We start from the raw sequence: 27,374 nt of genomic DNA, 5'->3' as shown, positions 1-27,374 counted from the left end.
CCACCTGCGCCCCGCCCTTAACAAAATAAGCCTTTGCTAATATCGGAAACCTTTATTGCTCCCAGCGCTCTAATCCCAAACCCATCTCCCCACCGTCCCAGCCTCTTACTACCCACAAACTCAAAACTTCAGCAGTCCACGCTAGGGAAGGGAAAGAACTACAACTCCCAGAAAGCTCCGCGCTCAGACCGGCGCCGGCGATTAGACGTCGCTTCGGTTTTCAAGGTTCGCGCGCTCGTCTGTGACTGGCTGTCAAGGAGGCGTGGTCACGAGAGGTCCGTGCCGGTGATTGGCCGGTAGTTCCTGCTGCTCTAGATCCCAGAGGAGGCGGCGGAGCCTGCGCAGTTCCCGGTGCAGGGCGTCGTCCGTCACGGGGCCTGTGAGGCTCAGGCGCGAGCTGCCCAGGGGCAGGATAAGGGGAGGGTGGGAAGAGAAGCTTTCGAAGATGTCCCCTGGGAGACGAAAGAAGACAAGGTTAAGGTCTGAGAATCGACAGGAGGCGGCAATGTCGAGAGCGTGGGCTGCAGCGTGCTTGAAGAAGGGAAAAACTTCCAACTCCCAGCAGCTCCCGGGACAAGGGCCGCGAGCATCATGGGAATTGTAGTTCAGACTGTGAAAGATGCTCATTGCCTGGGAGGTGAGAGAGGTGGAGTTCTTGAGTCCCAAGTGGAAGGAAAGAACTTGGTCGGTTAGCTTGATGGATTCCATACAATGGAAAGGCCTGGAGTCTGAATTCCTAGGTGTATGTGTATGGGGGCCTGGTTCAGGTGAACCTCAATGAAAAAAAAAAAAAGAGCTTGGGGGCTTGAACTCATGCATCCTGGGGGAGGATTAGAGACCAGCATATAAATCCTGTGAAGATAGCCAGAAGGCTGATCAAAAAGAGGAGGGGGCGACCCCGGAGGTGGTGCAGTGGCTAGAGCTTGATTTTATTTCATTTTACCAGAACATTGCTTAGCTCTGGCTTATGGTGGTGCTGGGGATTGAACCTGGAACCTTAGGAGCCTCAGGCTCGAAACTTACTTGCATGACGGCTAATGTTATCTTCCTCACCTATTAGAGCTTTACACTTAAAAACACAAGGTCTTGCATTTCATCCCCAGTGTCATGTATGCCAGAGTGATGCTTTGGCTGTGTGTGTGTGTGTGTGTGTGTGTGTGTGTGTGTGTGTGTGTGTGTAAAGTCTTCAAAGAGAGTGCCGAGTGGTGGCGAACCCACTTAAGCACCCATACCACCATGTGCAAGGACCCAGGTTCCAGCCTTGCTCCCCATCTGCAGGGAGAATGCTTCATGAACAGTGAAGTACTGCAGGTGTCTCTCTTACTCCCCCTCTCATTCCTCCCTTCTCAATTTCTATCTGTCCTGTCAAATAAAAATAATAAATCTTTAAAAAATATTTTAGTTGGGGGTCGGGCGGTAGCGCAGCGGGTTAAACGCACATGGCACAAGAGCAAGGACCGGCAGGAGGATCCCGGTTCGAGCCCCCGGCTCCCCACCTGCAGGAGGGTCGCTTCACAGGCGGTGAAGCAGGTCTGCAGGTGTCTGTCTTTCTCTCCCCCTCTCTGTCTTCCTCTCCTCTCTCCATTTCTCTCTGTCCTAGCCAACAACAACAACAACAGCAATGATAACAACAATAATGATGACAACAAGGGCAACAAAGTGGGGAAAAATGGCCTCCAGGAGCAGTAGATTCATAGTGCAGGCACGGAGCCCCAGCAATAACCCTGGAGGTTTTTTTTTTTTTTTTTTTTAAGTATATATATATATTAGTTTACTTTTTATTATCTTTATTTGTTGGATAGACATAGCCAGAAATTGAAGGAAGAGGGAATGAGACAGAGACACCTGCAGCCCTGCTTCCACCGCTCGCAAAGCTTTCCCCCTGCAGGTGGGGACTGGGGACTTAAACCTGGGTCCTTGCGCACTGTAATATGTGCGCTCAACTAGGTGCGCCACCTCGCGGCCCCTAAAAATAAACCTTCCAAGAGGAAAGGAAGAGGAAGGGACAGGGGGCATGGATGCCTGGCTCCTGGCTGCTGCTCGCCTCCGTACCTGTATCCCAGGTTCTCACCTGTGTCCACAGCATCGCGTTCTGCAGGAGGAGGGTCCCAGGCAGGAGGGGGCCCACGGCCAGGACCCAGCTGGTAGTGGCTGAGAAGGTGGTGGAGCTGAGCAGGCGTCAGGGTGGGGTGATCAGTTCGAAGGCTACTCCAGGAAGCCTGGTAGGAAGAGGAGGTGAGGCTTCTGGGTCATCATGGGATGGCTGAGGAGTCCCAGCAGGGCCTTCCATCAAGAGGGAGGCATAGTGGGCAGATGTGGAGTCAGGACAGTGCCTTCTGGGCACTGATGTCTGTTTGTTCATGACCTCCTCGAGGAAAGGGGTCTGCTCTCAGCTTTACACAAGTATCTGTGTGGCCCCAGAAGTGGTGCGGTGGGTAAAGTGACCTGCAAGCAGGAGGCCCCGAGCTTGATGCCAGGGTTCAATTCCTGCATCTCATGTGTCACAGTGATGCTGTGGTGTAGCCTCTCTCACTTGCTCTTTCTCTCCCTCTCCTTAACATAGAAATATATCTTCTGGGAGTCGGTAGGTAGCGCAGCGGGCTAAGCACATGCAGCGCAAAGCGCAAGGACCGGCATAAGGATCCCAGTTTGAGCCCCCGGCTCCCCACCTGCAGGGGAGTCACTTCACAGGCGGTGAAGCAGGTCTGCAAATGTCTATCTCTCCCCCTCTGTCTTCCTCTCCTCTCTCCATTTCTTTCTGTCCTTTCCAACAACAATGACATCAATAACCACAACAATGTTAAACAACAAGGGCAACAAAAGGGAAAATAAATATTTAAAAAATATTTTAAAAAATAAATAAATACATAAAATAAGGGATGAAAAAGTTGGCCTCAGGAGGTCAGGCAGTGGTGGTATCAAGTATTCATCATGCCCTGGGGGCCTAAATAAATAAATAAATAAATAAATATGGTGGTGACAGCATAATGGTTACACAAAAGACTTCCATATGAAATGAGCCTGAGGCTCTGTGGTCCCAGGTCCAATCACCAGCACCACCATAAGCCATAGCTAAGCAGTGCTCTGGCTAAAATTTTTAAAAAATAAAATAAAATGGGGGGGGGGTAGACAGTGGCACACCAGGTTAAGCACACATAGAAGCGCAAGGACCGGTGTAAGGATTGTGGTTCGAGTCCCCGGCTCTCCCCCTGCAGGGGAGTCGAGTCACAAGCGGTGAAGCAGGCCTGCAGGTGTCTGTCTTTCTCTCCCCCTCTGTCTTCCCCTCCTCTCTCCATTTCTCTCTGTCCTATCAAAAAAAAAAAAAAAAGGAAAAAATGGCTGCCAGGAGCAGTGGATTCACAATGCTGGCACCAAGCTCCAGAGACAACCTTAATATCAATTAAATTAAATTAAAATCACATAGGGAGGTGGCACAGTCCTGAGTTTGATCCCCAACACCACATGTGCCAGAGTGATGTTCTGGTTCTCACTCTCCTCTCGTCTCTTTCTCAATGATACATAACTTTACTTACTTAAAAAAAAAAATTTAATGAGAGAGATACAAAGAGAAAGAAAAACAGGCGGTGAAGCAGGTCTGCAGGTGTCTCTCTTTCTCTCCCCCTCTCTGTCTTCCCCTCCTCTCTCCATTTCTCTCTGTCCTGTCCAACAATGAACAACATCAACAATGGCAATAATAACCACAACGATGCTACAACAAGGGCAACAAAGTCACTTCCCAGGCGGTGAAGCAGGTCTGCAGGTGTCTGTCTTTCTCTCCCCCTCTCCGTCTTCCCCTCCTCTCTCCATTTCTCTCTGTCCTATCCAACAACGACGACATCAACAACAATAATAACTACAACAACAATATAAACAAGGGCAACAAAAAGGAAATAAGTAAATTTTTTTTTAAAGTTAATATTTTATTTATTTTGCCACCAGAGTTATTTCAGGAGCTCTGTGATGCACTTTTCCCCCCCTTACCCTCCACTTTTTTTCCTTTGCCTCCAAGGTTATTGCTGGGGTTTGGTGCCTGCACTACGAATCCACTGCTCCTGGAGGCTACTTTTTCCATTGTTGCACTTGTTGTTGTTATTATTGTTATTGTTGTTATAGCTGTTGTTGTTGGATAGGACAGAGAGAAATGGAGAGAGGAGCGGAAGACAGAGAGGGGGAGAGAAAGACAGACACCTGCAGACCTGCTTCACCGCCTGTGAAGCGACTCCCCTGCAGGTGGGGAGCCGGGGCTTGAACCGGGATCCTTAACGCCGGTCCTTGTGCTTTGCGCCATGTGCGCTTAACCCACTGCGCTACCGCCCGACTCCCTGCCCTCCACTTTTTTCTGAAATAAAAGAGATGAGTGAAAAAGGAAGAGAGAAGTCTCCACTACTCATGAAATGTCCCACCTGCAGGTGGGGGGGGGCCAGGGGCTTGAACCTGTGTCCTTACAGATGCTAACGTGTGTGCTCTGCTGGACAGACAGGTCACTACTGGAACCCCAAACTCTTAAAACATTTGGAAACAAGGGGCCAGGCAGTGGCACACCTGGTTAAGTGCACACACTGTAGTGAGCCAGGACCTGGATCCAAGTCCTCACCTTCAGGGGGACTTCGTTCATGGTAAAGCAGAGCTGCGGGGTCTCTGCGTCTCTCTCCCTTTTTACTTCCTCCTCCCTCTAATTTCTCTCCGTCTCTCTCCCTCTTTACTTCCTCCTCCCCTCTAATTTCTCTCCGTCTCTCTCCAATAATAAATAAATAAATTGAAATCTTAAAAAATTAAGTGGGAGGACCAGGCGGTAGCATGCCGGGTTAAGTGCCCATAGTATGAAGCACAAGGACCGGTGCAAGGATCCCGGTTCGAGCCCCGGGCTCCCCACCTACGGGGGGGGGGGGGCGGTCACTTTACAAGCAGTGAAGCAGGTCTGTAGATGTCTGTCTTTCCCTTTCTCTGGCTTCCTCTCCTCTCTAAATTTCTCTCTGACTTAGCCAACAACAACAGCAGTAGCAGCAATGGGGGAAAAATACACACACACATACACACACATGCACACACACATATACACACACATGCACACACTCACCTACCAGCAGCAGTGGATTCATAATGTAGGCACCAAGCCCAACAATAATCCTGGAGGCTAGGTAAATAAATAAATACTGGAAACTAAATAACTTCTGGCAAGTGCTTCGGTTTCCTAAGCTGGAACCAGGGGTACCAGATTGGAGGGACGGGGTGTAGACAGGAGCTGAGCACAGAGGAAGGCTGTATGCAGTTGGGGAGTCAGGACAGGGGTCACCTTGAGCAGAGAGGTTCGAGGCACGCAGAGCAGGTTCACAGCCAGGGAGAGTTTCCGGAAGAACTCAGTGGCGATGTCTCCCAGCCCGGCCCCCTGCAGCCAGTCCAAGACGAGGTCCAGGTTGGTGCGGATCTGGACAGCTCGGGACCACTGGTAGAAAGGTCGGCCCTGACCTGTGGGAGCCAGGTGCAAGGGCTCATGAGCGCGTGGACTGGGCCCTTCTCCCTCCCAGCCGCAACCTCTCACCCAAGCTCCCTCCTTCCTTTCTGTCCATCTACTAGGGATCTGAAGCTTACTCCCCAGCATCCGAGGAGACATTCGAGAATGTGGGATGGCTCACTCGACACCTATTTCTGCTTCCGTGTCCGCCTGCCCTCACCTCGTTCCATCAGCGAGTTGAGAAGGGAAGCATTGGAGAAAAAGAACAAGTAGCCAAAAGTCTGAGATACGAGGTCCGGGTGTAGCTCGCACTGGCTGGTGAGCTCCAGGGCCGCCTGGAACACTCCCAGGGTGGGTCTCAGTCCGGGTGGCATGGCCTCCAGTTCTGCGCCAGGGCCTGGAAGCTCGGCCCCAGCTGTGAAAGGGTTACTGTCCAGGAGGGCGGGCAGCGTGGAATACAGAGTCTGCGGAGACAGACATGCAAGCAGGTGACTGGACTGTGGCCCGATGGACCACCGCCATGTGACCATGGACCGTATCCGGCCTGTACATCCCTGCGGGGGCCGCTTCACCAAGAATCTGTGGAAGCTGTGGTCCATTTCTACCTAAGGGTCTCCCCGTGCAAGTGCCCACCTCCCAGCTAGGCTTCTGGCAGGCCTGGAGTCTAGTCACTTCACCTATATAGAGCCGTTCTAGGGGCTGGGAGGCAGATCACCCGGTACAATGCGTTGTTATGCACAGGGATCCAGGTTCAAGGCCCAATACGACATAGGAGTCCCACGGCACAGGGAAAATTCCACAGATGATGGAGCAGTGCTGTGGTGTGTCTCTCCACCACCCCTCCCCCAGCTCTACAATTAAAAGAATGAAAAAGTTAGGGGTCAGGTGGCGGCACACCTGGTTGAGCACATATGTTAGAATATGCAAGGACGGGAGTTGGGTGGTAGCGCAGTGGGTTAAGCACACCCGGCACAAAGCGCAAGAACTGGAGTAAGGATCTCGGTTCAAGCCCCCGGCTCCCCACTTGCAGGGGGAGTCGCTTCACAGGCGGTGAAGCAGGTCTGCAGGTGTCTATCTTTCTCTCCCCCTCTGTCTTCCCCTTCTCTCTCCATTTCTCTCTGTCCTATTCAACAACAATGGCATCAATAATAACAACAATAAAACAGAAAGGGCAGCAAAAGGGAATAAATAAATATTATAAAATTTAAAAAAAAAAGAATACACAAGGACCTGGGTTCAAGCCCCCTACAGGGGGAGAAAGCTTTGTGAGTGTTGAAGCATAAAGGAAGAAGTAAAGATGAGGGAGACAGCATCATGGTTTTGCAAAAGGACTCTCATGCCTAAAGCTCCAAAGTCCCAGGTTCAATCCCCAATCTTAAACCAGAGCTGAGCAGTGCTCTGGGGGGCTGGGGGGGGGGGGAGTTCCTTTCTAGAAGTTTCTTGAGTATTATCATAGGATCACCTGTGGTGCTTTATGGGACTTGTAGTTCTCAAGACTGACAGTTTAAAGAGAAGAAGTGATATGAACAAGAATTCCTTCATTCACAGAACTCCTTACCCAGAATTCCCTAAGGAAAGAAGAATGGACTCAGGAAGTCGGAGAGGGGCAGCCAGTGGAAAGTGAAATCACTGCCAGGGCAGGAAATGAGGTCAGAGCCAGAGAGAGCTCAAATCACACTTGGCAGGGATGCACAGGAAGTGAAACCCAGGAGGTGGCACAGTGGATAAAGCAAGGATTCTCAGGCATGAGGTCCAGAATTTGATTCCCAGCATAGCAAGTACCAGAATGATGCTCTGGTTCTTTTTCCCTCTCCCTCCCACACACATTAAAATAATATCTTTAAAAAAAGAAAAAGAGTGGATAAGGCTTTGGACTCTCAAGCATGAGGTCCCAAGTTCAATCCCCAGCAGCACACGTACCAGAGTGATGTCTGGTTCTTTCTCTCTCCTATCATTTCTCATAAATAAATAAATGAAATCTTAAAAAAAAAAAAAAGGAAAAGAGGGAGTTGGGTGGTAGCGCAGAGGGTTAAGTGCACGTGGTGCAAAGCGCAACGAACTGTGTAAGGATCCCGGTTCGAGCCCTCGGCTCCCCACCTGCAGGGGAGTCGCTTCACAGGCGGTGAAGCAGGTCTGCAGGTGTCTATCTTTCTCTCCCCCTCTCTCTCTGTCTTCCCCTCCTCTCTCCATTTCTCTCTGTCCTCTACAACAACATCAATAACAACAACAATAATAACTACAACAATAAAACAAGGGCAACAAGAGAAAATAAATAATATTTTTAAAAAAACTTTAAAAAAATCTCCTTTAAGGGCCATGTGATGGTACATCAGGTTAAGCGCACACAGTATGAAGCATAAGGACCCACACAAGGAACCATGGTTCGAGGCCCTGCTCCCCATCTGAAGGGAGGTCATTTCACAAGTGGCGAAGTAGGTCTGCAGTTGTCTCTCTCCTCTATCTCTCCCTCCCCTCTCAATTTCTCTCTATCCTATCCAAAAAAAAAATTAATTAAAAATAAATGTCCACAGGAGCAGCAGATTCGTAGTGTAGACACTGAGCCCTAGTGATAACCTTGGAGGCAAAAAAAAAAAAAAAAAGTTTTTTTTAAAAAAGATCTCCTTTAATTATGCAGATAGGGTGTCAGAAACTTGAGAGTTCCAGAAAGCACTGTTCAGGTCAAGAGGAGTTGGGACAGAAGTCAGGTTATAGAAGATGCACACTTAATTGGTGGTGGGGGGCAGGGGACTGCAGTTCAGAAAAGGTACTGAGTTCTGACCTTTAGATAATGGGGCCAATGGGCCAGGTGGTGCCCCACCTGATTAAGAGCTCAGATTACAGTGAGCAAGGACCCAGGTTCAAACCCCTGATCCCCACCTGCAGGGGGAAAGCTTCACAAATGATGAAGTAGAGCCTCAGGTGTCTCTCTTGTCTCTCTCCCTCTTTATCTCCCCCTCTCCCCCTCTCCTCTCAATGTCTCTGTATCTATCTAATAATAAATACAATTTAAAAATAAAAGTGAGGGAGTCAGGCGGTAGCTCAGTGGGTTAAGCGCTCATGGCACAAAGCTCAAGGACCAACATAAGGATCCCGGTTTGAGTCCCCAGCTCTCTTCCTGTAGTGGGGTCGCTTCACAAGTGGTGACGCAGGTCTGCAGGTGTCTGTCTTTCTCTACTCCTCTCTGTCTTCCCCTCCTTTCTCCATTTCTCTCTGTCCTATCCAACAATAACAACAATAATAACAACCACAACGATGATAAAAAGAAAAAGGGGCAACAAAAGGGGGAAGAAAAGATAAAAATAAAAGTGGGGCCAGCTACTGGAGCAGTGGATTCATAGTGCTGGCACTGAGCCCCAGCTGGGTGACAAAAAAAAAAAAAAGAGGGCCGGATGAAAGATTACTGTGACAGTGCCTGGCACTATTTCCTCTGCTTTTTTTTTTTTCCTCTTATTTATCACATTCATCAGGGACTTGAAGAGTGGAGCTAGAAAACAGGGGCCAGAGAAAGTGAGAATGGTTCTCTAACCAGGCGATGAGGTCATCCATCCCCCTGAGAAGGGATAGTTCCAGAAAGGGGGCCAGATGGGCCATAGGTGATGTCCAACCCGAAGTAGCGTCAAGACAGTGCAGCAGAAACAGGAAATGACCTCAGAGAAGCAGGAAGTCTTGGAGAGGGGGGCAAGTAGGAAGTGACAACAGAGCAAGGTAATGCCTGGTCCACACAGGCAGTGATCCATATCAAACAGGAAGCAAGGGGGGCAAGGCCAACCTTCGTGAGGTAGTAGACAGACTGCTGGAAGGTGCACATGATGACCTCATCCAGGAGGGCCATGGCCTCATCACATAATTCCAAGTCATTGCAGAGCTGTGGGTCTGAAGACAGGCCTGGGGGTGAGAGGGACAACCACAGGCTGACAGGCAGGAGCCCAGGTCCCGCGTATGGGGAGTGGCAGGGAGCGGGGACAGGCCTGGACCTGGGTCACAGCTCACCTTCTTGGTCGGCTTCCTTCTCCATCTCTAGCACCTTCTCCTGCACAAAACTCAGCAGCTCTGTGGTGTTGGCCATCCACAGCATGAGGGGCCGAAGCTCCACAGACACAGCCTCGGGGGTCAAGGGCACCTCGGGGACTCCCTCAGGGTGGCTGGGGAAAGACGAAGAGCCCATAATCCCTGCCCAGCTCACACCACAGTGGCCAGCCCCTGAGACTGGGGTCAGATTGGCAGCTGAGTCCAATTCCCACTTCACAGCTGGAAAAGTTGAGTCCCAAGGAGGGCAGCGGCCCCCAGCCCCCTCATCCCTCCAAACGTCCTCCCCAGCTTGTCCCTTACTTTTCCGGCTGACGGTCTCCAATCTCCTTTATCTTTTCCTGTGGGACAGTCAGAGCAGAATCAAGGTGAGGCGGCTGGGTAGAGAGGCCTATGAACTGATAGCTGGGTTATCCCGGGCTATTAATTTTGGACAGAGGCCTCGCCTCATATTTCAAATGAACTTGAACCCCCAAGTAGTCTATGCTTTTTCTATTTTTTTTTCCCCCATGGTACTCGTTTCTTTTACTTGAGTACTGCTCAGCTCTGGTTTATGGTGGTGCCAAAGACAGAACCTGGGCCCTCATAGCCTCAGACGTGAAAATCTGTTGCATAAACCACCGCATTCATCTTCAGCCCCCCTTTCCCCAAGCCCCTTCTGCATTTCCTTTTACCATCCCTAAGAAATTCCATAAACCTTCAAACTCCTCCCCAGATCAATATGATGACACCTTCTCCCCTCCCTCCTAGTGGAACTTCTACCTATCCATCCAGAGTGTTTGTTCTTTCTCACCCCAGAATGGTTTCACCCACTACTGCTCCAAGTTTTAGACTCAAAGGGCTACCTCCTCCCCAAGCTGGGGAGAAAGCGTAAACTATATAGCACAACAACCCAGAGGCCCCCAGGTTCAGTCCCTGGCATCACCATAAACCAGAGCTGAGCAGTGTCCTGATTACATAATCGCAGCACAATGGTTTCTCCCAGCTTCTCATTCGAAGGGACCCCTCCGTTGTCCAGAATGGTTTCTAACAATGATTTCCCTGAATTTGCAGCTGTGGGAGATGGTACAGTAGATTGTCAGACTCAGGAGCATGAGGTCCTGAGTTCAATCCCAGGCACCTCAAGTACCAGACAGATGCGGTGCCTCTGCCTGCCTTCATCACTTGTGAGATTAAAAAAAAAAAAAAAAAAAAAAAAAGGGCGGAGGGTACATACCATAATGGTTATGCAAACAGACTCTCATGCCCGAGGCTCCAGAGTCCCAGGTTCCATCCCCCACACCACCATAAGCCAGAGCTGAACAGTGCTCTGATTAAAAATAAGTAAATAAATAAATAAGGAATCGGGCGGTAGTGCAGCGAGTTAAGCGCACAAGGACCGGCCTAACGATCCTGGTTTGAGCCCCCGGCTCCCCACCTGCAGGGGAGTCGCTTCACAGGCGGTGAAGCAGGTCTGCAGGTGTCTGTCTTTCTCTCCCCCCTCTCTGTCTTCCCCTCATCTCTCCATTTCTCTCTGTCCTGTCCAACAACAAAGACATCAGTAACAACAACACTAATAACTACAACAATAAAACAAAAGCAACAAAAGGGAATAAATAAATATTTAAAAATAAATAAATAAGTAGAACTGGGTGGTGATGCCTCTGGTAGAGTGTACACATTATAGTGCACAAGGACCCAGGTTCAATCCTGCAGCAGGGAATTTTCATAAGAGGTGAAGCAGTGCTGCAGAGGTTTCTCTCCCCGCCCCTTCTCTCTCCATTCCCTCTCAGTTTCTCTGTCTGTTCCAAATTAAGGACTGAGGAGACAGCATACGGTTATGAAAAAGACTTTTGTGCCTACGGCTCTGAGGTCCCGAGTTCAACCCCCAGCATTCCCTATGCAAGCCAGAGTGCTGGTCTCTCCCTCTCTTGCCATTAAAAAATAAGATATTAAAAAGGAAAACCAGGCGGGGTAGTGAGCATAATGGACTCTTATGCCTGAAACTCTGAAATCCCAGGTTCAATCCCCAGCACCACCATCAGCCAGAGCTGAGCAGGACTCTGGGTAAAAAAATAAATAGTTGGGGGGGGGGGGCAGGCAATGGTGCACCTGGTTAAGTGGCAAACGCTAGAAGAAGAAGAAGTGCACACATTCCAGAGCACAAGGACCTGGGTTCAAGCCCTTGGTCCCCACCTGCTGGGGGGGGGGGGAGGTTCGTGAGTGGTGAAGCAGGGCTGCAGGTGTCTCTCTGTCTCTTTTCCTCTGTCTCCCTCCTCCCCCCTCTCAATTTCTCTCTGTCTCTACCCAGTAATCAAAATAAATAAGTAAAAACAAGGGGAGTCGGGCGGTAGCTCAGCGGGTTAAGCGCACGTGGCGCAAAGCTCAAGGACCTGTTAGGATCCCGATTCAAGCCCCCGGCTCCCCACCTGCAGGGGAGTCGCTTCACAGGCGGTGAAGCAGGTCTGCAGGTGTCTTTCTGTCTGTCTCTCTATCTCCCCCTTCTCTCTCAATTTCTGTCGTTATCCAATAACAAATAAAAAATTTTTTAATTAAAAACGTAAAAACATTACAACAATAAATAAAGAAAGAAATAAACAATGGGGGAGACAGCGTGATGGTTGTGCAAACAGACTCTCCTGCCTGAGGCTTCAAGGTCCCAGGTTCAAATCCCCCACCCACCCACCATCAGCCAGAGCTGAGCAAGGGGAGGAGCTGGTAAAATAAATCAAGAACCGCCCCCAGCGTCCCCAAGCGCTCCCTGCTCAGCAGCCCCGGGCTCCTCCCAGGCATCCCCCAGCGAGTCCTGTCCAGGTCGGCCGGCCGGGGAAGGGTCGGGGTGCGGTGGGGGGCTCACCCAGACGGCCTCTTTGATGAGCCGGGCCAGGCGGCCCAGCAGGCGCGGCAGGTGCCCGAGCTCCAGCTCCCGCGCCGAGTGCTGCACGCACAGCGCCAGCAGCGTGGCCGGCCCGAGCGGCGGGAGGTCCCCGGGGCCCGCGGCCGCGGCGCGCACGATCTCGCCCAGCAGCGCCTCCTCCTCGCGCGGCCGGTAGCGCAGCACCGGCTCGCGGCCGTCCAGGTAGGCGGCCAGCGCCTCCCCGCGCTCCTGCAGGCCGCGGCCGCACAGGCGGCAGGAGAAGGCCCAGCCCGGGCCGGGGGGCGCGGCGCCGGGGCGCGCGGGCAGCCAGGGGGGTCTCGCCGCCGCGCCCCCGCCGCCCCCGCCGCCCCCGCCGCCCCCGCCGCGCGGGTCCTTGTACATGAACAGGAAGTGCTCGCCCAGCCCCAGCAGGTCTCCGGGCTGCAGCTCGGCCTCCCGCAGCAGGAGGCAGCCGTTGTGCGTGACCGGGGCCCCCCGCGAGGGCCGCACCAGGGCCGGGGGCTCGGGGCCCGCGCGCACCGTGCAGTGTCGCGGCAGGATGTCGGGGGCGCTGAGGAAGGTGTCCACGTACGGGGCGGGCGTCCCCCCGCGGCCCGAGGCCGGGCCTCCCCGGCCGAACACGTGCTGCTCCCGGGTCATCACGTACACCACGAAGTCCTGCGGGGTGGGGGGTGGGGGACACGAGGCGGGCGGGTTTCCGAGGGACCGCACCCCCACCCACGGGTGCAAACACCCCCACCTCCCACTGGACACTCCTACAGACTGACTTTTAGCTTTTTTAAAAAATAGGTATGTATTTATTTATTTTATTCAATATTTATTTTTATTTATTTATTTATTTATTTATTCCCTTTCGTTGCCCTTGTTGTTTTATTGTTGTAGTTATTATTGTTGTCATTGTTGTTGGATAGGACAGAGAGAAATGGAGAGAGGAGGGGAAGACAGAGAGGGGGAGAGAAAGAGAGACACCTGCAGACCTGCTTCACCGCTTGTGAAGCGACACCCCTGCAGGTGGGGAGCCGGGGTTCGAACCGGGATCCTTATGCCGGTCCTTGTGCTTAGCGCCACCTGCGCTTAGCCCGCTGCGCTACAGCCCGACTCCCATATATTTATTATTGGCGAGAGACAGAAACTGAGAAGGGAAGAGGAGGTGGAGAGGGAAAGAGACAGACAAACACCTGCAGCCCCGCCTCACCACTCGGGAAGCTTCACCCCTGCAGGTGGGAAGCGGGGGCTTGAACCTGGGTCCTCGTGCACTGTAATGCGTGCTTAACCAGGTGTGCCACCACCTGGCCCCTAAATTAATTATTATTATTTTTGCCTCCAGGGTTATTGCTGGGGCTCGCACTACGAATCCACTGCTCCTGGAGGCTATTTTTCCCTTTTTGTTGCCCTTGTTGTAGTTATTATTGTTGTCATAGCTGTTGTTGTTGGATAGGACAGAGAGAAATGGAGAGAGGAGGGGAAGACAAAGATAGACAGACACCTGCAGACCTGCTTCACCGCCTGTGAAGCGACTCCCCTGCAGGTGGAGAGCCGGGGGCTCGAACCCAGATCCTTACGCTGGCCCTTGCGATTTGCGCCATGTGCGCTTAACCCGCTGCGCTACCGCCCGACTCCCTAAATTATTTTTTAAAAAAATATTTATGGGCCGGGGAGATAGCCTAATGGTTATGCAAACAGACTCTCATGCCTGAGGCTCCAAAGTCCCAGGTTCAGCCCCTCGCACCACCATAAGCCAGAGCTGAGCAGGGCTCTGGTGTTTCTCTCTGTGTATCTCTCTCTCTCAAAAATAAAATATTAAAAAAAATTATTTATTCCCTTTTGTTGCCCTTGTTGTTTTATTGTTGTAGTTATTATTGTTGTCGTTACTGATGTCGTCGTTGTTGGATAGGACAGAGAGAAATGGAGAGAGAAGGGGAAGACAGAGAGGGGGAGAGAAAGAGAGACACCTGCAGACCTGCTTCACCGCTTGTAAAGCGACTCCCCTGCAGGTGGGGAGCCGGGGGATGGAGCCCAGGGCTGAAACCGGGATCCTTACCGGAATCCTTACGCCATGTGGGCTTAACCTGCTGTGCTACAGCCGGACTCCCTAAGTTAATTAATTTTTACCAGGGCACTGCTCAGCTCTGGCTCATGGTGGTGCTAGAGACTGCACCTGTACCTCAAAGCTTCAAGCATAAGAATCTTTTTGCATAACTATTATGCTATCTCCCCAGCCCTCTTTAAAATATATATATATATATATATATATATATATATATATATATATATATATATATATATTTCCCCTTAGGGCACAGTGGTGGCACAGCTGGTAGAGCAGACATATTACAATGTTCAAGGATCTGGGTTCAAGCCCCCAGGTTCCCACCTGCAGGGGGGCTGGAGCTTCAAGAGGAGTGAAACAGTGCTGGTCTGTGGGTTTCTCTCTCCCTCCCAACCCTCTCAATTTCTGTCTCTGTCCAAATAAATAGATAAACTATATATTTTAAAGGTATTAAAGCATTTTTTCCCCAGCTAGAGGGAGAGGAGACACACCACGGCACTGCTCCACCGCTTTCACACTGCTTCCATGTGGTGGCCCAGGACTCAAACTCAGCCCCTCCAACATGATGAAGAGTGCACTCTGTCAGTCAGGTCCCCAGTCCCTGAAAGCCACTTCTGGGCCAGGGAGATAAACCGGCTTGCACACCTGAAGGTGCACAGACCACAGGTTCGATCCCAGGCACCACCTTATGCTGGAGCTGAGCAGTGCCCTGGACCCTCCCTGTCTCTCTCTCTCACCTCCCTCATAATAGATAAATATGCCTTTAAAAAGAAAGAGTGCATGTGGCACAAAGCGCAGGAACCAGAGTAAGGATCTGGGTTCGAGCCCCCAGGTCCCCACCTGCAGGGGAGTGGCTTCACAGGCGGTGAAGCAGGTCTGCAGGTGTCTGTCTTTCTCTCCCCCCTCTCTGTCTTCCCCTTCTCTCTCCATTTCTCTCTGTCCTGTCCAACAACGATGACACCAATAATAACTACAACAATAAAAACAACAAGGGCAACAAAATAAATAAATAAATAAATAAATTCTTTAAAAAAGGAAAAGAAAGAAAGAGCATGGGAGATGAGCATAGTGGTTATGCAAAAAATACTTCTTGTGCCTCAGGCACCAAAGGTTCCAAATTCAATTCTCAGCACCACCCTAGGCCAGAGCTGAGCTGTGCTCCGGTGAACAAGAAAGAAAAAAACTTCCTGTAGTGGTGGTGAACTGTCTCATAACACTGTTCTGGATACTTTTCATTTCTGAAGATTTTTTTTAAAAAGATATTTTGTTTTGGGGGGGAGGGAGAAATAGAGAGAGATAGAGATAGATACAGGAGAAAGACCAGAGCACTGCTCAGCTCTGGTTTATGGTGGGTCTGGAGATTGAACCTGGTACCTCAGAGCCTCAGGCATTAACCATTATGCTATCTCCCCAGGCCTCATTTTAAAGATTTATTTATGAGAGAGAAGAAGAGGACCAGAGCATTACTCTGACACATGAATGGACTTTTAGAGACTCCTTCCTGCAGTGGATTCACTCAGCTGACTGAAGAAATGAGTTTTAGAAAATTGGAGAGAGAGAGAGAGATTGAAATGGGTCTTTCCCATCTGACCATCTGATGCTAAAGTTTCATTTTATATCCTGCTCTGAAGAAATGAAACTATCCAAGACACAAGAACTCCCTTTCTACAATGAGTTTCCTGTTCCTTAACCCAAGAAGGAATGTCCCTACAGTGAACTCTTAGACTGCAGCCAAAATAAATAAAATACTAAAAAAATAAAAGCAGTGTTCTGCATAACCACTATGCCATCTGCCACCCCCAAGTCTGTTTCTTACAATGGAATTCATCACAAACCTCACCTTAATAGCGGATGTTTTCCCCTTTCCACACAGATTCTAGCCCGAGATGTAACTGAGCTTTCTGACCACCTCCCCCAAATAGACCCTCCTATACTTCAACTTGAGTCCCATGGTCTGAAGGAATGGACCTTATAATACACGCCAGTCTCTTCCTGTAAAGAATCCACCCAGTCCCCTTGCACTAGCAGGGAGGGATGAATTCTTCATGCAAACCCTTCTCTAAATAGTTCTAACCTCTCACCCATATTCACAGCCACACTACCTAACCCAGTTGGATCCCTCTCTGGCAATGAAAATGGAAACTGAGATGGGAGGGGGGAATAGAAAGAGAGACACCTGCAGACCTACTTCATCTCTGTTCAAGCTTCCCCTGTGCAGGTGGGGAGTGGGATGTGTGTACTCACTGCACGGTGCCCTCCCATAGGGGATCTTTAGACAGTGGGCTTTTCCACTCTCCCAAACGTGGAATGAAACGAACCATTTCCTATTTAACTAGTCCCCATTAGTTTCCGACTCTGAATCTTACTGTCCCTCCAGGGCGTTCCAAGGAATTCTGAGAGCTGTCTTTTTTTCCCCTTTTTCCTCCTCTCTCTGCAACCCCCCACCCTCACCCCAGTCCTGACCCACCTTCGGGGTGAGGGTCACCCTTCAAATAACTGTGGGACTTAGGGCTCTCGGGACAGGAGAGGCTGCACTGACCTGAGCATCTTGGTAGCCCTGGAGCAGCAGGAAGTAGGGGCGGTTGTTGGGGGCCTGGATGAGGCACTGGGTCAGCTGGTCGAAGTCACCGGGGTCTACAGGTCCCATCTGGGGGTCGGCTGCCCCGGGGGCCATGCTCAGTGCCTGCTGCCGGCGTTCCTGCTGCCGCCGCCGGCGACCCTGCAAGCTGAGCTCCGACACGCTGCGCCGCAGCGACAAGTTTTCCGAGCGCTCTTTGCCTCCAGACCCTGCAGGGGTCCCGGACCCCGACCCGGGCCCGGGACTGGCCAGAGCCGCCCCGCCGGACGCCGCCCGGGAGCGGTTCTTCTGTGGCCGCCACGAGGGGGCGCCCGAGCCTGCGGGGAGACATGGAGAGGCTGAGATTAGAGAGAGAGAGAGAAATTTACAAAGACATTTATTGGTTCTAGAGGGGGTGAGCCTGTTTCCCCGCACATCAGTATTTGCATCTGCTGTTCCCTGTGCCTGGAACTTCTACCCACATTGCAGTTTTCAGCTCATTCATTCCTGCAGCTGAGAAACCCGTTCTCTCATTAGTAGTTTTGAGCACCTGAGATTTGCCAGGTTGCTATTCTAGGCACCGGGGACTTACTTCTCAGTGAACAGAGAAGAACCTGCCCTCTGGGAAACAGAACCACCTTCACCTTCCCTGACACTGCAAGTTGAGGCTGCGAATGGTACCACTGGGCACTGGGAACCAGCAGAGTCCCAGCAGATAGAGTAAGAACTTGATGGAAACGACTCGAATGAAAGAGTGGGTGCCTCACTAGGCTGTGAAATCTAAGAAGAAAACAACCTGTCACTGCCCTAGCTATAACCTAAATAAATGTCTGCATAGTAGACTAAATGACTGCTTTTTGGAAAGGAAATGTAGACCTTCCACCAGACTTTCTTTCTTTGAAATTCAGTTAGTCAGAGAGGGAGGGAGTACTGCTCTGCTGTTTGTGGTGCCATGTGTGGAGTGTTTCCACATGGTCCTCGCTCATGGCAAAGTGTGAACTCTACCAAGTGAACTAATTGATTATTGTTGTTGTTGCCACAAGGGTTATTGCTGGGGCTCAGTGTCTGCACTATGAATTCACTGGACCTGATGGCCATTTTCCCCTTTCTTTCTTTCTTTCTTTCTCTCTCTCTTTCTATTTTTACTTGACAGAACAGAAAGAAATTGAGACCTGCAGACCAGCTTCACCATTCATGAAGCATTTCCCCTGCAGATGAGGAGTGGGGGCTCAACTCTTATCCTATGCACCACTGTATGACTTTATTTTATTTTATCACCAGAGTACTCCTCAGTTCTAGCTTATGGTGGTGTGGGGGAATTTGGAGTCTCAGGCATGAGAGTCTCTTTGCATAACCATTATGAGATCTCTATCTACCTCTGCCTTTTTTTTTTTTTTTTTGCTCTTTTTTTAAAGTAACTTGTGCCAAGTCCTGTGCTAAAACTCTCTATATGCATTATCTTACTGGACCTTCACCTTGGAGTTCATTGAGTATAACCAGCTCAGAATGAATCAGGATCCAACACTGAGTTGGATGAGATTAACTGCTACATTACTCAGGACCAGAAAATCACTAGGATTCTCTGAGTGGCCCCTAATCTTCATGAATCAGTCCTCATTCCTGTCAGACTTGTTCCAACAATCATCTCGCCACTGAGGCCATCTGTTGGAGAGAGGTGCATGCAAAGACCAGTCCCCCCAGGCTGCATCCCCCCTCACCCTCCCCACACACAAATACACACTGCAGCCTTGTCTTAAACTTCTGCAAATCTCTCCCCCCTATACTCATGCTCAGACCTCAAGATTATGCTTACACTTCCCAGTTAGTCTAGCTTAAAACCACCTGCTCTGAGGTTCTGCCCATTCTTAGATCCTGAACTAGTTATCTATTTTCTCCCTCCTAAGGTTCGTCCCCTTCTAATCTTCATTCACATGGGCATACTCTACAGCAACCCACTCAATCTACTGCTCCAAGAGACTTCAGGCTTTAGGTACCGGGGCCACTTTGCATCTGCCCCACCTCTTGACCTCTTGCTCTGAGCAAGACAATTCTGTAAAATCACAGCCCAAACTCCAATGGCATCGTCCTCTAGACTACCCTACTGGCTCACCCGGGTCCTGTCCCAGCTCCTCCCTCCCCTTAACTCGGTGCTATAGGTCGTTCCAGTCTCCTGTATGGGTAGGCGCCCACCCAGCCAGATTGGCGTCCACCCTCTCGGCCCGCAAGCCTGGTCAGCCAACAAGCCCCAGCCCACCTTCCACTAACCCCGCCCACTCCACATGACCCCGCCCCAGAACAGCTGTTCACCACTGTGAGGCCCCGCCCCTCTATCAGACCCCGCCCAATGATTGGTTGGCCCCGCCCCTGAAGTAGCCACCCACAACTCTTCAGTGTCGGTCCTCGATGGCCCCGCCCCTTTACCCAACAGGCCCCGCCCTCTCGCTAGTTGGTCCCGCCCCCAGAGCAGTCTTCTGCCACTCCCAACCTTCGCTTCTCAGTGGCTCCGCCCCTCCCGCCATCTGGTCCCCCGTATTTGCGAATTGGCCCCGCCCCTGGAGTAGTGGTCCCGCCCCTCCATCAAACCGGCTCCGCCCACTCACATGCTGGTCCCGCCCCCAGAGGAGTCGCCCGCCACTCCCAGTCTTCTCTCCTCACTGGTTCCGCCTTCCCTCTACTTGGTCCCTTTCATTCTCCAGTTGGCCCCGCCCCCGGAGTAGCCGCCCACCGTAAGAGACCTCGCTCCCAGCCCCGCCCCAGCCCCGCCCCTCCCTCCACTGACTCCCTCTATTAGCATTAGCCCCGCCCCCAGCCCCGCCCCTCCCTCCACTGACCCCGGCTATTCGCATTGGCCCCGCCCCGATTAGCCGCCCATCACTCCGAGACCTCGCTCCCAGCCCCGCTCCTCCCCTGACTCCCTCTATTAGCATTAGCCCCGCCCCCAGACCCGCCCCTCCCTCCACTGACCCCCGGCTATTCGCATTGGCCCCGCCCCCGAGTAGCCACCCGCCACTCTGAGACCTCGCTCCCAGCCCCGCCCCAGCCCCGCCCCTCCCTCCACTGACCCCGGCTATTCGTATTGGCCCCGCCCCCGAGTAGCCGCCCACCACTCAGAGACCTCGCTCCTGAGAGCCCCCAGCCCCGCCCCTCCCTCCACTGACCCCGGCTATTCGCATTGGCCCCGCCCCCGAGCAGCCGCCCGCCACTCGAGACCTGGCTCCTGAGGCCCCGCCCCCAGCCCCGCCCCTCCACTGACTCCGGCTATTCGCATTGGCCCCGCCCCCGAGTAGCCGCCCGCCACTCAGAGACCTCGCTCCCAGCCCCGCCCCTCCCTCCACTGACCCCGGCTATTCGCATTGGCCCCGCCCCCGAGCAGCCGCCCGCCACTCGAGACCTGGCTCCTGAGGCCCCGCCCCCAGCCCCGCCCCTCCACTGACTCCGGCTATTCGCATTGGCCCCGCCCCCGAGTAGCCGCCCACCACTCAGAGACCTCGCTCCCAGCCCCGCCCCTCCCTCCACTGACCCCGGCTATTCGCATTGGCCCCGCCCCCGAGCAGCCGCCCGCCACTCGAGACCTGGCTCCTGAGGCCCCGCCCCCAGCCCCCAGCCCCGCCCCGGGCTCACCGTCCGCGTCCGCAGCCCCGAAGGCCTCCTGCTCCAGGCGGCGCGCCTCCTCGCGGCCGCGCAGCTCGAAGCGCCGCGCCCAGCCGTTCCGCGCGCGCCACAGCTCCTGCACCAGCAGCGGGCGCTCCGAGTCGCCCAGCACGCGCAGGTGCTCCGCCCGCCACTCGCCGGCGTCCACGCCGCCCCTCGCCTGCCGGCCCAGCGCGTCGCACAGCGCGAAGGCGTCCACGCAGCCGCTCTCGCCGGGGCCGCCCGCCAGCCCGTAGCGCTCCAGCGCCTCGGCCACCAGCTCGCGCGCCGTGGAGCGCGCCGTGGCCAGCACGCTCTTGTAGTTGGCGCCCGACGTCAGCCCGGCCCCGAAGATCTTGAGGACCCCGGGGGACGCGGCGGGGCGGGCGGCCAGCGGGAGCTCGGGGGCCACGCCGGCCGCCAGCTCGGGGAGCTTCTTCTCGCTGGCCCAGCGCTGCGCGGCCCCCGGGCTCCCCGCGCCGCCCGCCGCCGCCGCCCCGGCGCCCGAGCCCCGGAACAGCTGGGAGATGCGCTTGGCGCGGCTGCCCGACGCGCCCCCGGCCGCCTTCACCGCGCCCACCCGCCGCAGCTCCACGTGCGGCGGCGGCGGCGGCGGCTCGCTGCTGCGGCTCCCCGTGTCGGAGGACGAGGACCTGGGACGCGGGTCCAGAAAGACGCGGGGACGGGGCATGGGGGAGGGGTTGAGAGAAGGGGGGAGCAGAGACCCAGGTAGAGAGAGACAGCGAGACTCAGAGAAGCGGGGTGGTGGGCACAGAGATCCCACGGAGGGTCCAGAGATGGGGAGGGGAGTGGCACAGAGGCCAGAGGTAAAGAGGAGAGAAAAAGAAAATAAATAAATAAATAAGGTGGCCCCGGATGTGGCGCCAAGGATAAAGCACTGGACTCTCAAGCATGAGGTCCTGAGTTCAATCCCCGGCAGCACATACATGTACCAGGGTGATATCTGGTTCTTTCTCACGCTACTCCTATCTTTCTCATAAGTAAATAAAAATATTAAAATAAATACGTAGTGGTCTAGGACGTGGCGTAGAGGATAAAAGCACTGGGCTCTCAAGCATGAGGTCCTGAGTTCAGTCCCCAGCAGCACATGTCCCGGAGTGAATGTCTGCTGCTTCCTCTCTCCCCTCCAATCTTCTTCGTTAATAAGTAAATAAAATATTTAAAAATAAATAAGGGCGAACCTCGCAGAAGGAAATGCCAAGAGGTGAGCGGGGAGGGGAGGGAAGGAAGGTGAATCAAAAGCCTCCACCTTCTTTCTGCACCCCCTGCCCCGAATCCATCGGCCCCAGTCCACCTCCCGGCCCAGCCTTCCATCCATCCCTGGGTCCACTGCCTCCTCCCTTGTCCGTTCAGGACAGGAACCTGAGCTGACTCTTTCCGGGTCCCTGGCATGACCTAACACAGGGGCTGGGGCTTGAGCCCGGATAGAAAGGGGGCAGGTGGGGGAGGACACACTCACTTGACGGAGGCAGCACTAGGCCAGCGGCGCCCCAGCTTAGCAAGCTGCTTCCTGGGAGAGTTGATCCACAGGCCCACCGGGAGATGGAGCTTCCCGAAGCGGGGGCTTCCCCCCTCTTTCCTTTCTCCAGATAGCATGACCCTAAGGGAGGGTGGGCAAAGCCCCCTATTCCTGAGGTCCTGAATGGTGGAGTTGGCGGGGAGGGCAGTGTCAGAGGGTGGAGGGTGTTGGGGCTCAGACTCCTGCCTCAGGCTGGAAATCTGGGCTTCCTGGAGTGCGAGTATATGGGAGGTGTCTGGGGGCTGACACCTGGGGCTGTGGGAGGAGGGGGCTGGACTGGGGGGGGGGTCCCCAGCTGGATCTTACCCGGTTTCGGGTCCCCGGCAGCAACCGGGAGGCCCTGGCTCCGTTGGCCTGGGTTGGTTCCTGACCCCACCGCTCCTGTTTCAGCCTTTGCCTCTGCCCCAGCTCCCAGAACTGGGTGGGGGACAGGAAAAGGCGAGAGGAAACTGGGCAGGAAGAGCGGGGAGGGGGCGTCCTGTGAGGGGGACCGGGGCTGGGGGAGGAGATCTGGGGAGGGCTGGGCCTGTCCGACTCCTGAATTCTGGAACCACACAGAAGCTTCCCTTACCCAGAGTGCGGATGGGGTGTGTGTGTGGGGGGGGGGGCAGGTTCCCAGCCTCTGCTCCCACACACGGGAGATGCCCACCACCCCAACCCACGCCCAGGTCAAGAGGAAACAAACAAACAAAACAAAGCCAGGATCAGTTGGTTAGAGAACCAGATACATCTTTATTCGTCCACTGATTCCATGCCACTTTTCTCTGATTCCGTGGCCTCTCTCTCTGTCTCAGTGACATTTCCCTCAGACTCCAGGACATTCTCCTGGGCGAAAGAGTTCTCTGTGGATTTTTCGGAGGCGTGAGACTGCTCCTCGGCTTCCTTGCCAGCGCGCGGTAGCAAGGACTTGAGGAAGTGGATCACCTTCTCAGAGCGAGAGAAAAACAGCCTGGGAGCGGGGTGGATGTAAGGGACCCGGATTAGGTCCTGGCTGAGCCGAGGACTGCTCCCCCACCCCCGGCCCCCCAGTCTCCCTTTGAGCTGTGACACGAGCGAGTCCCACCGAGTTGCGGAGGCCCTCCTCGCTCGCTGGCCCGGCGGTCCAGAGCTCCCACACCCCCTCGGGCCAGGCTTTAGGGTTAGGGCCCCTCCCTCGAGCCCTGCCTTCTTCACTGGGCGGCTCACGCGGTCGCTGTGCCGATGATCACAACCACCAAGCCCCAGGTCAGCAGCCCCACCAGGCGACCACTCAGCACATTCCCGGGCTGCGGAGACTCTAAAGGCGGATTCTGGGTGCCTGTGGACACCTCCAAAGGTACCTTCCCCCCGGGGGGGGCGGCCGTGGATGGGGTCTCCTCATGGATTCTTTTGGGCAACACTGAGAGAAGGGAAGAACCCTCAGACCAAATCGACAGACAGCCCAACGCACTTCAGGACCCGATCTCCCCACACCCCCATAACCACGCCTCCGATAGTGTGAAGCCGCAAGTCTCCCCGGATGCCACGCCCCCAGGGAATCCCTGGGCACCTGGCTAAGCGCACACATCAGTGTGCAAGGACCTGGGTTCAAGCACCCGGCCCCCACCTGGGGGACCCACATGAGCAGTGAAGCAGTGCTACAGGGGTCTCTCTCTCTCTTTCCTTCTTCTATCCTTTCTCTCTCCACTTCTGTCTTTATTCTAAATAAATAAAATATTAAAAACCTCCAACTCCCCTCCTACCCTATGGTTTTGTTAATTAATCCTTTCTTAAATTAAAAAAAAATTTTAAAAAAAGGAGTTTACTACAGGACAGTAATATCCATTCTCCAACAGATTACACTTTTCTATTACTTTCAGTATCAATTTTGGGGTATCACTTGGCATTATTTTTTTTATTTCTTTAATATTTATTTATTCCCTTTTGTTGCCCTTGTTTTATTGTTGTAGTTATTATTGTTGTAGTTGTTGGATAGAACAGAAAGAAATGGAGAGAGGAGGGGAAGACAGAGAGGGGGAGAGAAAGATAGACACCTGCAGACCTGCTTCATCACCTGTGAAGTGACTCCCCTGCAGGTGGAAAGCCAGGGACTCGAACCGGGATCCATATGTCGGTCCTTGCACTTTGCGCCACCTGCCCTTAACCTGATGCGCTACTGCCCGCCCAACTCCCTTAGAATTATTTTTATACAAATGGAAAATTTTCAAAGGTATGTATGTACATACCTATGTATATAATTATTTATAGTCCATTGATATGGGCTGTAACAGAAATAATGCATGTTCCTGTCATGTAGCACAAATTATTCAGAATGTAGGGAAAAAAATAAAATAAAATAAAAAATAAATAAATAAAAACCTCCAACTTGTGGCAACAGCCCTGTGCTGACCTTTGACGTGGAAATGAATGATGGTAGCGGGGCTGGATTGCACGGTGCCCAGCTCACAGAGGTACGTGCCTGCGTCCTTCGGATCCACCATGGGCTTGCTCAGCGTAGACTCTTTCCCTCTGGACACCAAGGTCTTAGTATTGTTCTGCCAGACCTACACCCAAGCTCAAGGGGTCACAACAGAGGCCTGGGAAATTCAGGGATGGGGGTGGGGTGGGGGTGAAACAATCATGGGGGCGGGTGTGTGTGGGGGGCTCAGGACGGAGGAATGGGAAGTCTAAGTGGTCAGGGGCTTGGAGGGGATGGGGATCCAGGAAAAGAGGTGGGTAGGTCAGCAGAAGCCATCATGGGTCATGGGGGTTGTGGGTGCAGGTCTGCGGAGAATCTGATGGAGTTTAGGGGGTGGGGACGTGTTGTAGGAGTTGGAGGACCACACCCTGTAAAAACTGTAATCCGTCAGGCCTTGAGAGGCTTGATGCCAGTTGAGCTCACAGTCCAGGATTAAGTCTTCCATGGCGTGGACCTGGATCTCCCGCTCTGGGGAATGGGGGTGGGGTAGAGGGGGGCTCTGGTGGGCCGCGCCCCTGCTTCCAGCCCATCCCCGTCATCCCTCCTCTTCTCGTTCTGGTTCTCCGGTCTCCACCCTCCCTCGACTCAGTCTCGCCCCGGACTTGGTCCCCCTGGCGCCAAGCCCTCGCTCTCACCCCCACAGTCGATGGACTTTCGACAAGCGTGGACCTGCTTCTGACAGGTATTGCACCAAATGAGAGTCTGCAGCATGGTCCCTGCAGGGGCAGGGGCGAGGCTGCAGTCGCCCGCTGGGGCGGGGCTCACAGGAAGGGCAGGACCAGGAGGGGCTGAGACTTGCGAGGTGCTGAGGGCAAAGTGGAAGGCCAGGAACCCCTCATCTCCACCCCTAGACACCGAGACCCAAAGCGGGGAGGAGAAAAACTGGGGCATGAACGAGAGGCAGAGGACCAGCCCCTGCAGTACAGACTCACCACAATTATTGGGACAAAAAGCTACCTCGGGAGAAAGGGGAGAAAGAAAGGGGAAAAAGGATCAGTTTTCCAAATCAGAGGGAAGGAGAAGGTAGAGACTAGGCTGAGGCTTTACCCACCGAGGGATGGAGATATATGTTAGGCGCCCTGCCCCCCGCTCCCCCTCCCCAATGGGGACAGGGACACTAGAACTGTGGAAAGGGACCAGGACTCCTATCTTCCCTCACCCTCTTTTTGAAACTGAGCAGCGTAGCGGGCAAAGTTTTCTTTCTCCAGGTGCAACATCCAGAAGAGCTCCTTTACAAAGAGCTCACCTGTGAAGAAACAGGTGGGTGCAGGGAGGCCTCCACCCCGACCCCTTCTCCCCTTTCCATCCTTTGTGAAATGCAGTATATATATATATATATATATATATTCTTTCTGCAGAGTTTAACACTCCCATTTGGGAGAAGGATTGTGAAATTAAATAACCCCACTGAACGGAATGCTGGCCATAAAGTTAAGCAGCGACTGGGATGAAGACACTAACCCGGCGACCTGGCTCCAGTCACCACCAGACTAGGGGAAACCAGCCATCACTTCCCTGAGAGATTCTGCAGCTGCCCTTACCCCCACCTCTGCCACATGCATGTACCTTTTACTCTGCTTTCCATGATGCGTTTCAACTCCTTCAGCAAACTCCAGGATGCCTTTTCCAGCGTAGGTTCATCTGTGGAGGGGTGGGGGGTGGTGGGAGAGACAGAACCCCAGATTCCAGCATCACTATCTCTGGCTCCACTAGCATTAGAAACTACAATACCGGGAGTCGGGCGGTAGCGCAGTGGATTAAGTGCACATGGCGCAAAGCGCAAGGACAGCTTTAAGGATCCCGGGCTCCCCACCTGCAGGGGAGTCACTTCACAAGCAGTGAAGCAGGTCTGCAGGTGTCCTTCTCTCCCCCCTCTGCCTTCCCCTCCTCTCTCCATTTCTCTCTGTCTTATCCAACAACGACGACATCAATAACAACAACAACAATAAACTTTAACAATAAAACAACAAGGGCAACAAAAAGGAATAAATAAATATTAAAAAAAAAAAAGAAACTACAATACCCATGGGGCTACTTGGACAGGGACAGGCCTAGTTAATAGGCTGGCCACTCGTTGCCTTCTGGGAATTGTAGTTTTAGTATATAACTTGCAGGGAAGGGAGCCGGTATGTTAGTCCAGGAGCACTCCAGAATCTGCACATCAGGGTGGTGGGGGTAGATAGCATAATGGTTATGCAAAGAAACTCTCACGCCTGAAGGCCCCGGGTCCCTGGTTCAGTCTCCTGCACTACCATAAGCCAGAGCTGAGCAGTGTTCTGGGGGAAAAAAAAAAAAAAAAAACACCCAGAATCTGCACCTCGGACTTCTCTATTTCAGAACCCAGGAGGCCTCCAGCCCCTATTTTCCCCTGACCCCAGACCCAGGATGTCGGCGCTCCGCCCTGCCCTCACCGACGACCCCCATATAGGAATCCTCGTGAATCGGCAGTTCCTTGAAATCCTTCACGGCCTGCTTTACCCTGTTCATAAAGTCTTTGTGATGTTTGACCTCCAGGTGATCGGGCAGGTACTCCGTCTCTAAGGACTGTAGCGCCTTCTCAACCTTGGGGTCACAGATGACACAGCCCCGAGCAGGAAGCAGGCAGCCGGCCAGGGCCGCGCCCAGGAGGAGGGGAAGCCGCGACCCCATGACACCCAGAACGCGACGTGCTGAGACCCCCAGGGAGGGTCCTCTCACGCAGGGCCGAGAGGAAGTTAATGTCAAACGGAGATCAGAGTTCCCTACCCCACCCCGCGCCCCCCTAGACGATTACTGCCCGACCTCGGTTCCTCGGTGCGGGACCCTCTACCACGTGGGGTCGCTGG

General features: G+C 53.3%; 2 protein-coding genes across 8 annotated transcripts; both read right to left on the bottom strand.

Annotated features, from left to right (window-relative positions):
• Positions 1-31: 31 nt before the first annotated feature.
• RASIP1 (Ras interacting protein 1) lies at positions 32-22,572 on the bottom strand. Of its 3 annotated transcripts, none has more exons than XM_060184082.1 (12): positions 22,419-22,571; positions 22,053-22,193; positions 20,564-21,225; positions 16,925-17,280; positions 12,315-12,992; positions 9,782-9,819; positions 9,443-9,594; positions 9,222-9,337; positions 5,673-5,916; positions 5,294-5,466; positions 2,072-2,219; positions 32-452 (listed from the first exon to the last, which is right to left on the bottom strand). In XM_060184082.1, exons 2-12 carry the CDS (start codon positions 22,187-22,189, stop codon positions 253-255), a joined length of 2,904 nt encoding a protein of 967 aa, XP_060040065.1. In that variant the 5' UTR covers positions 22,190-22,193; positions 22,419-22,571; the 3' UTR covers positions 32-252. The 3 variants fall into 3 exon arrangements, with proteins under 3 accessions (XP_060040065.1, XP_060040066.1, XP_060040067.1); XM_060184083.1 differs by having other exon boundaries at positions 9,222-9,325; XM_060184084.1 differs by lacking the exons at positions 32-452; positions 2,072-2,219 and adding an exon at positions 2,857-2,936 and having other exon boundaries at positions 22,419-22,572.
• A 248-nt stretch (positions 22,573-22,820) lies between these two features.
• On the bottom strand, positions 22,821-27,368 carry IZUMO1 (izumo sperm-oocyte fusion 1). Of its 5 annotated transcripts, none has more exons than XM_007535986.2 (9): positions 26,961-27,368; positions 26,116-26,190; positions 25,709-25,795; positions 25,482-25,502; positions 25,185-25,265; positions 24,917-25,017; positions 24,481-24,634; positions 23,298-23,490; positions 22,821-23,061 (listed from the first exon to the last, which is right to left on the bottom strand). In XM_007535986.2, exons 1-9 carry the CDS (start codon positions 27,196-27,198, stop codon positions 22,845-22,847), a joined length of 1,167 nt encoding a protein of 388 aa, XP_007536048.1. In that variant the 5' UTR covers positions 27,199-27,368; the 3' UTR covers positions 22,821-22,844. The 5 variants fall into 5 exon arrangements, 2 of the variants coding, with proteins under 2 accessions (XP_007536048.1, XP_060040068.1); XR_009547968.1 differs by having other exon boundaries at positions 22,922-23,061; positions 23,298-23,815; positions 24,450-24,634; XR_009547967.1 differs by having other exon boundaries at positions 22,928-23,061; positions 23,277-23,815; positions 24,450-24,634.
• Between the last annotated feature and the right edge of the window lie 6 nt (positions 27,369-27,374).

The sequence above is a fragment of the Erinaceus europaeus genome, unplaced genomic scaffold (assembly GCF_950295315.1).
Source record: "Erinaceus europaeus unplaced genomic scaffold, mEriEur2.1 scaffold_551, whole genome shotgun sequence".
Classification (NCBI taxonomy): domain Eukaryota; kingdom Metazoa; phylum Chordata; class Mammalia; order Eulipotyphla; family Erinaceidae; genus Erinaceus; species Erinaceus europaeus.
This window is presented reverse-complemented; position numbering and strand designations above follow the sequence as displayed.

What these genes read in the sequence shown, in the direction of transcription:
- RASIP1 (XM_060184082.1), bottom strand. Translation starts at nt 22,189, where the DNA reads ATGCTATCTGGAGAAAGGAAAGAGGGGGGAAGCCCCCGCTTCGGGAAG. An exon ending in GGAGACCGTCAGCCGGAAAA is followed by an intron (nt 9,595 to 9,781) that starts GTAAGGGACAAG and finishes GTCTTTCCCCAG; the next exon opens with CCACCCTGAGGGAGTCCCCG. An exon ending in CTCGAACCTCTCTGCTCAAG is followed by an intron (nt 2,220 to 5,293) that starts GTGACCCCTGTC and finishes TCTTCCTACCAG; the next exon opens with GCTTCCTGGAGTAGCCTTCG.
- IZUMO1 (XM_007535986.2), bottom strand. Translation starts at nt 27,198, where the DNA reads ATGGGGTCGCGGCTTCCCCTCCTCCTGGGCGCGGCCCTGGCCGGCTGC. An exon ending in TTCCTATATGGGGGTCGTCG is followed by an intron (nt 26,191 to 26,960) that starts GTGAGGGCAGGG and finishes ACCCCTCCACAG; the next exon opens with ATGAACCTACGCTGGAAAAG. An exon ending in CGGATTACAGTTTTTACAGG is followed by an intron (nt 24,635 to 24,916) that starts GTGTGGTCCTCC and finishes GCTTGGGTGTAG; the next exon opens with GTCTGGCAGAACAATACTAA.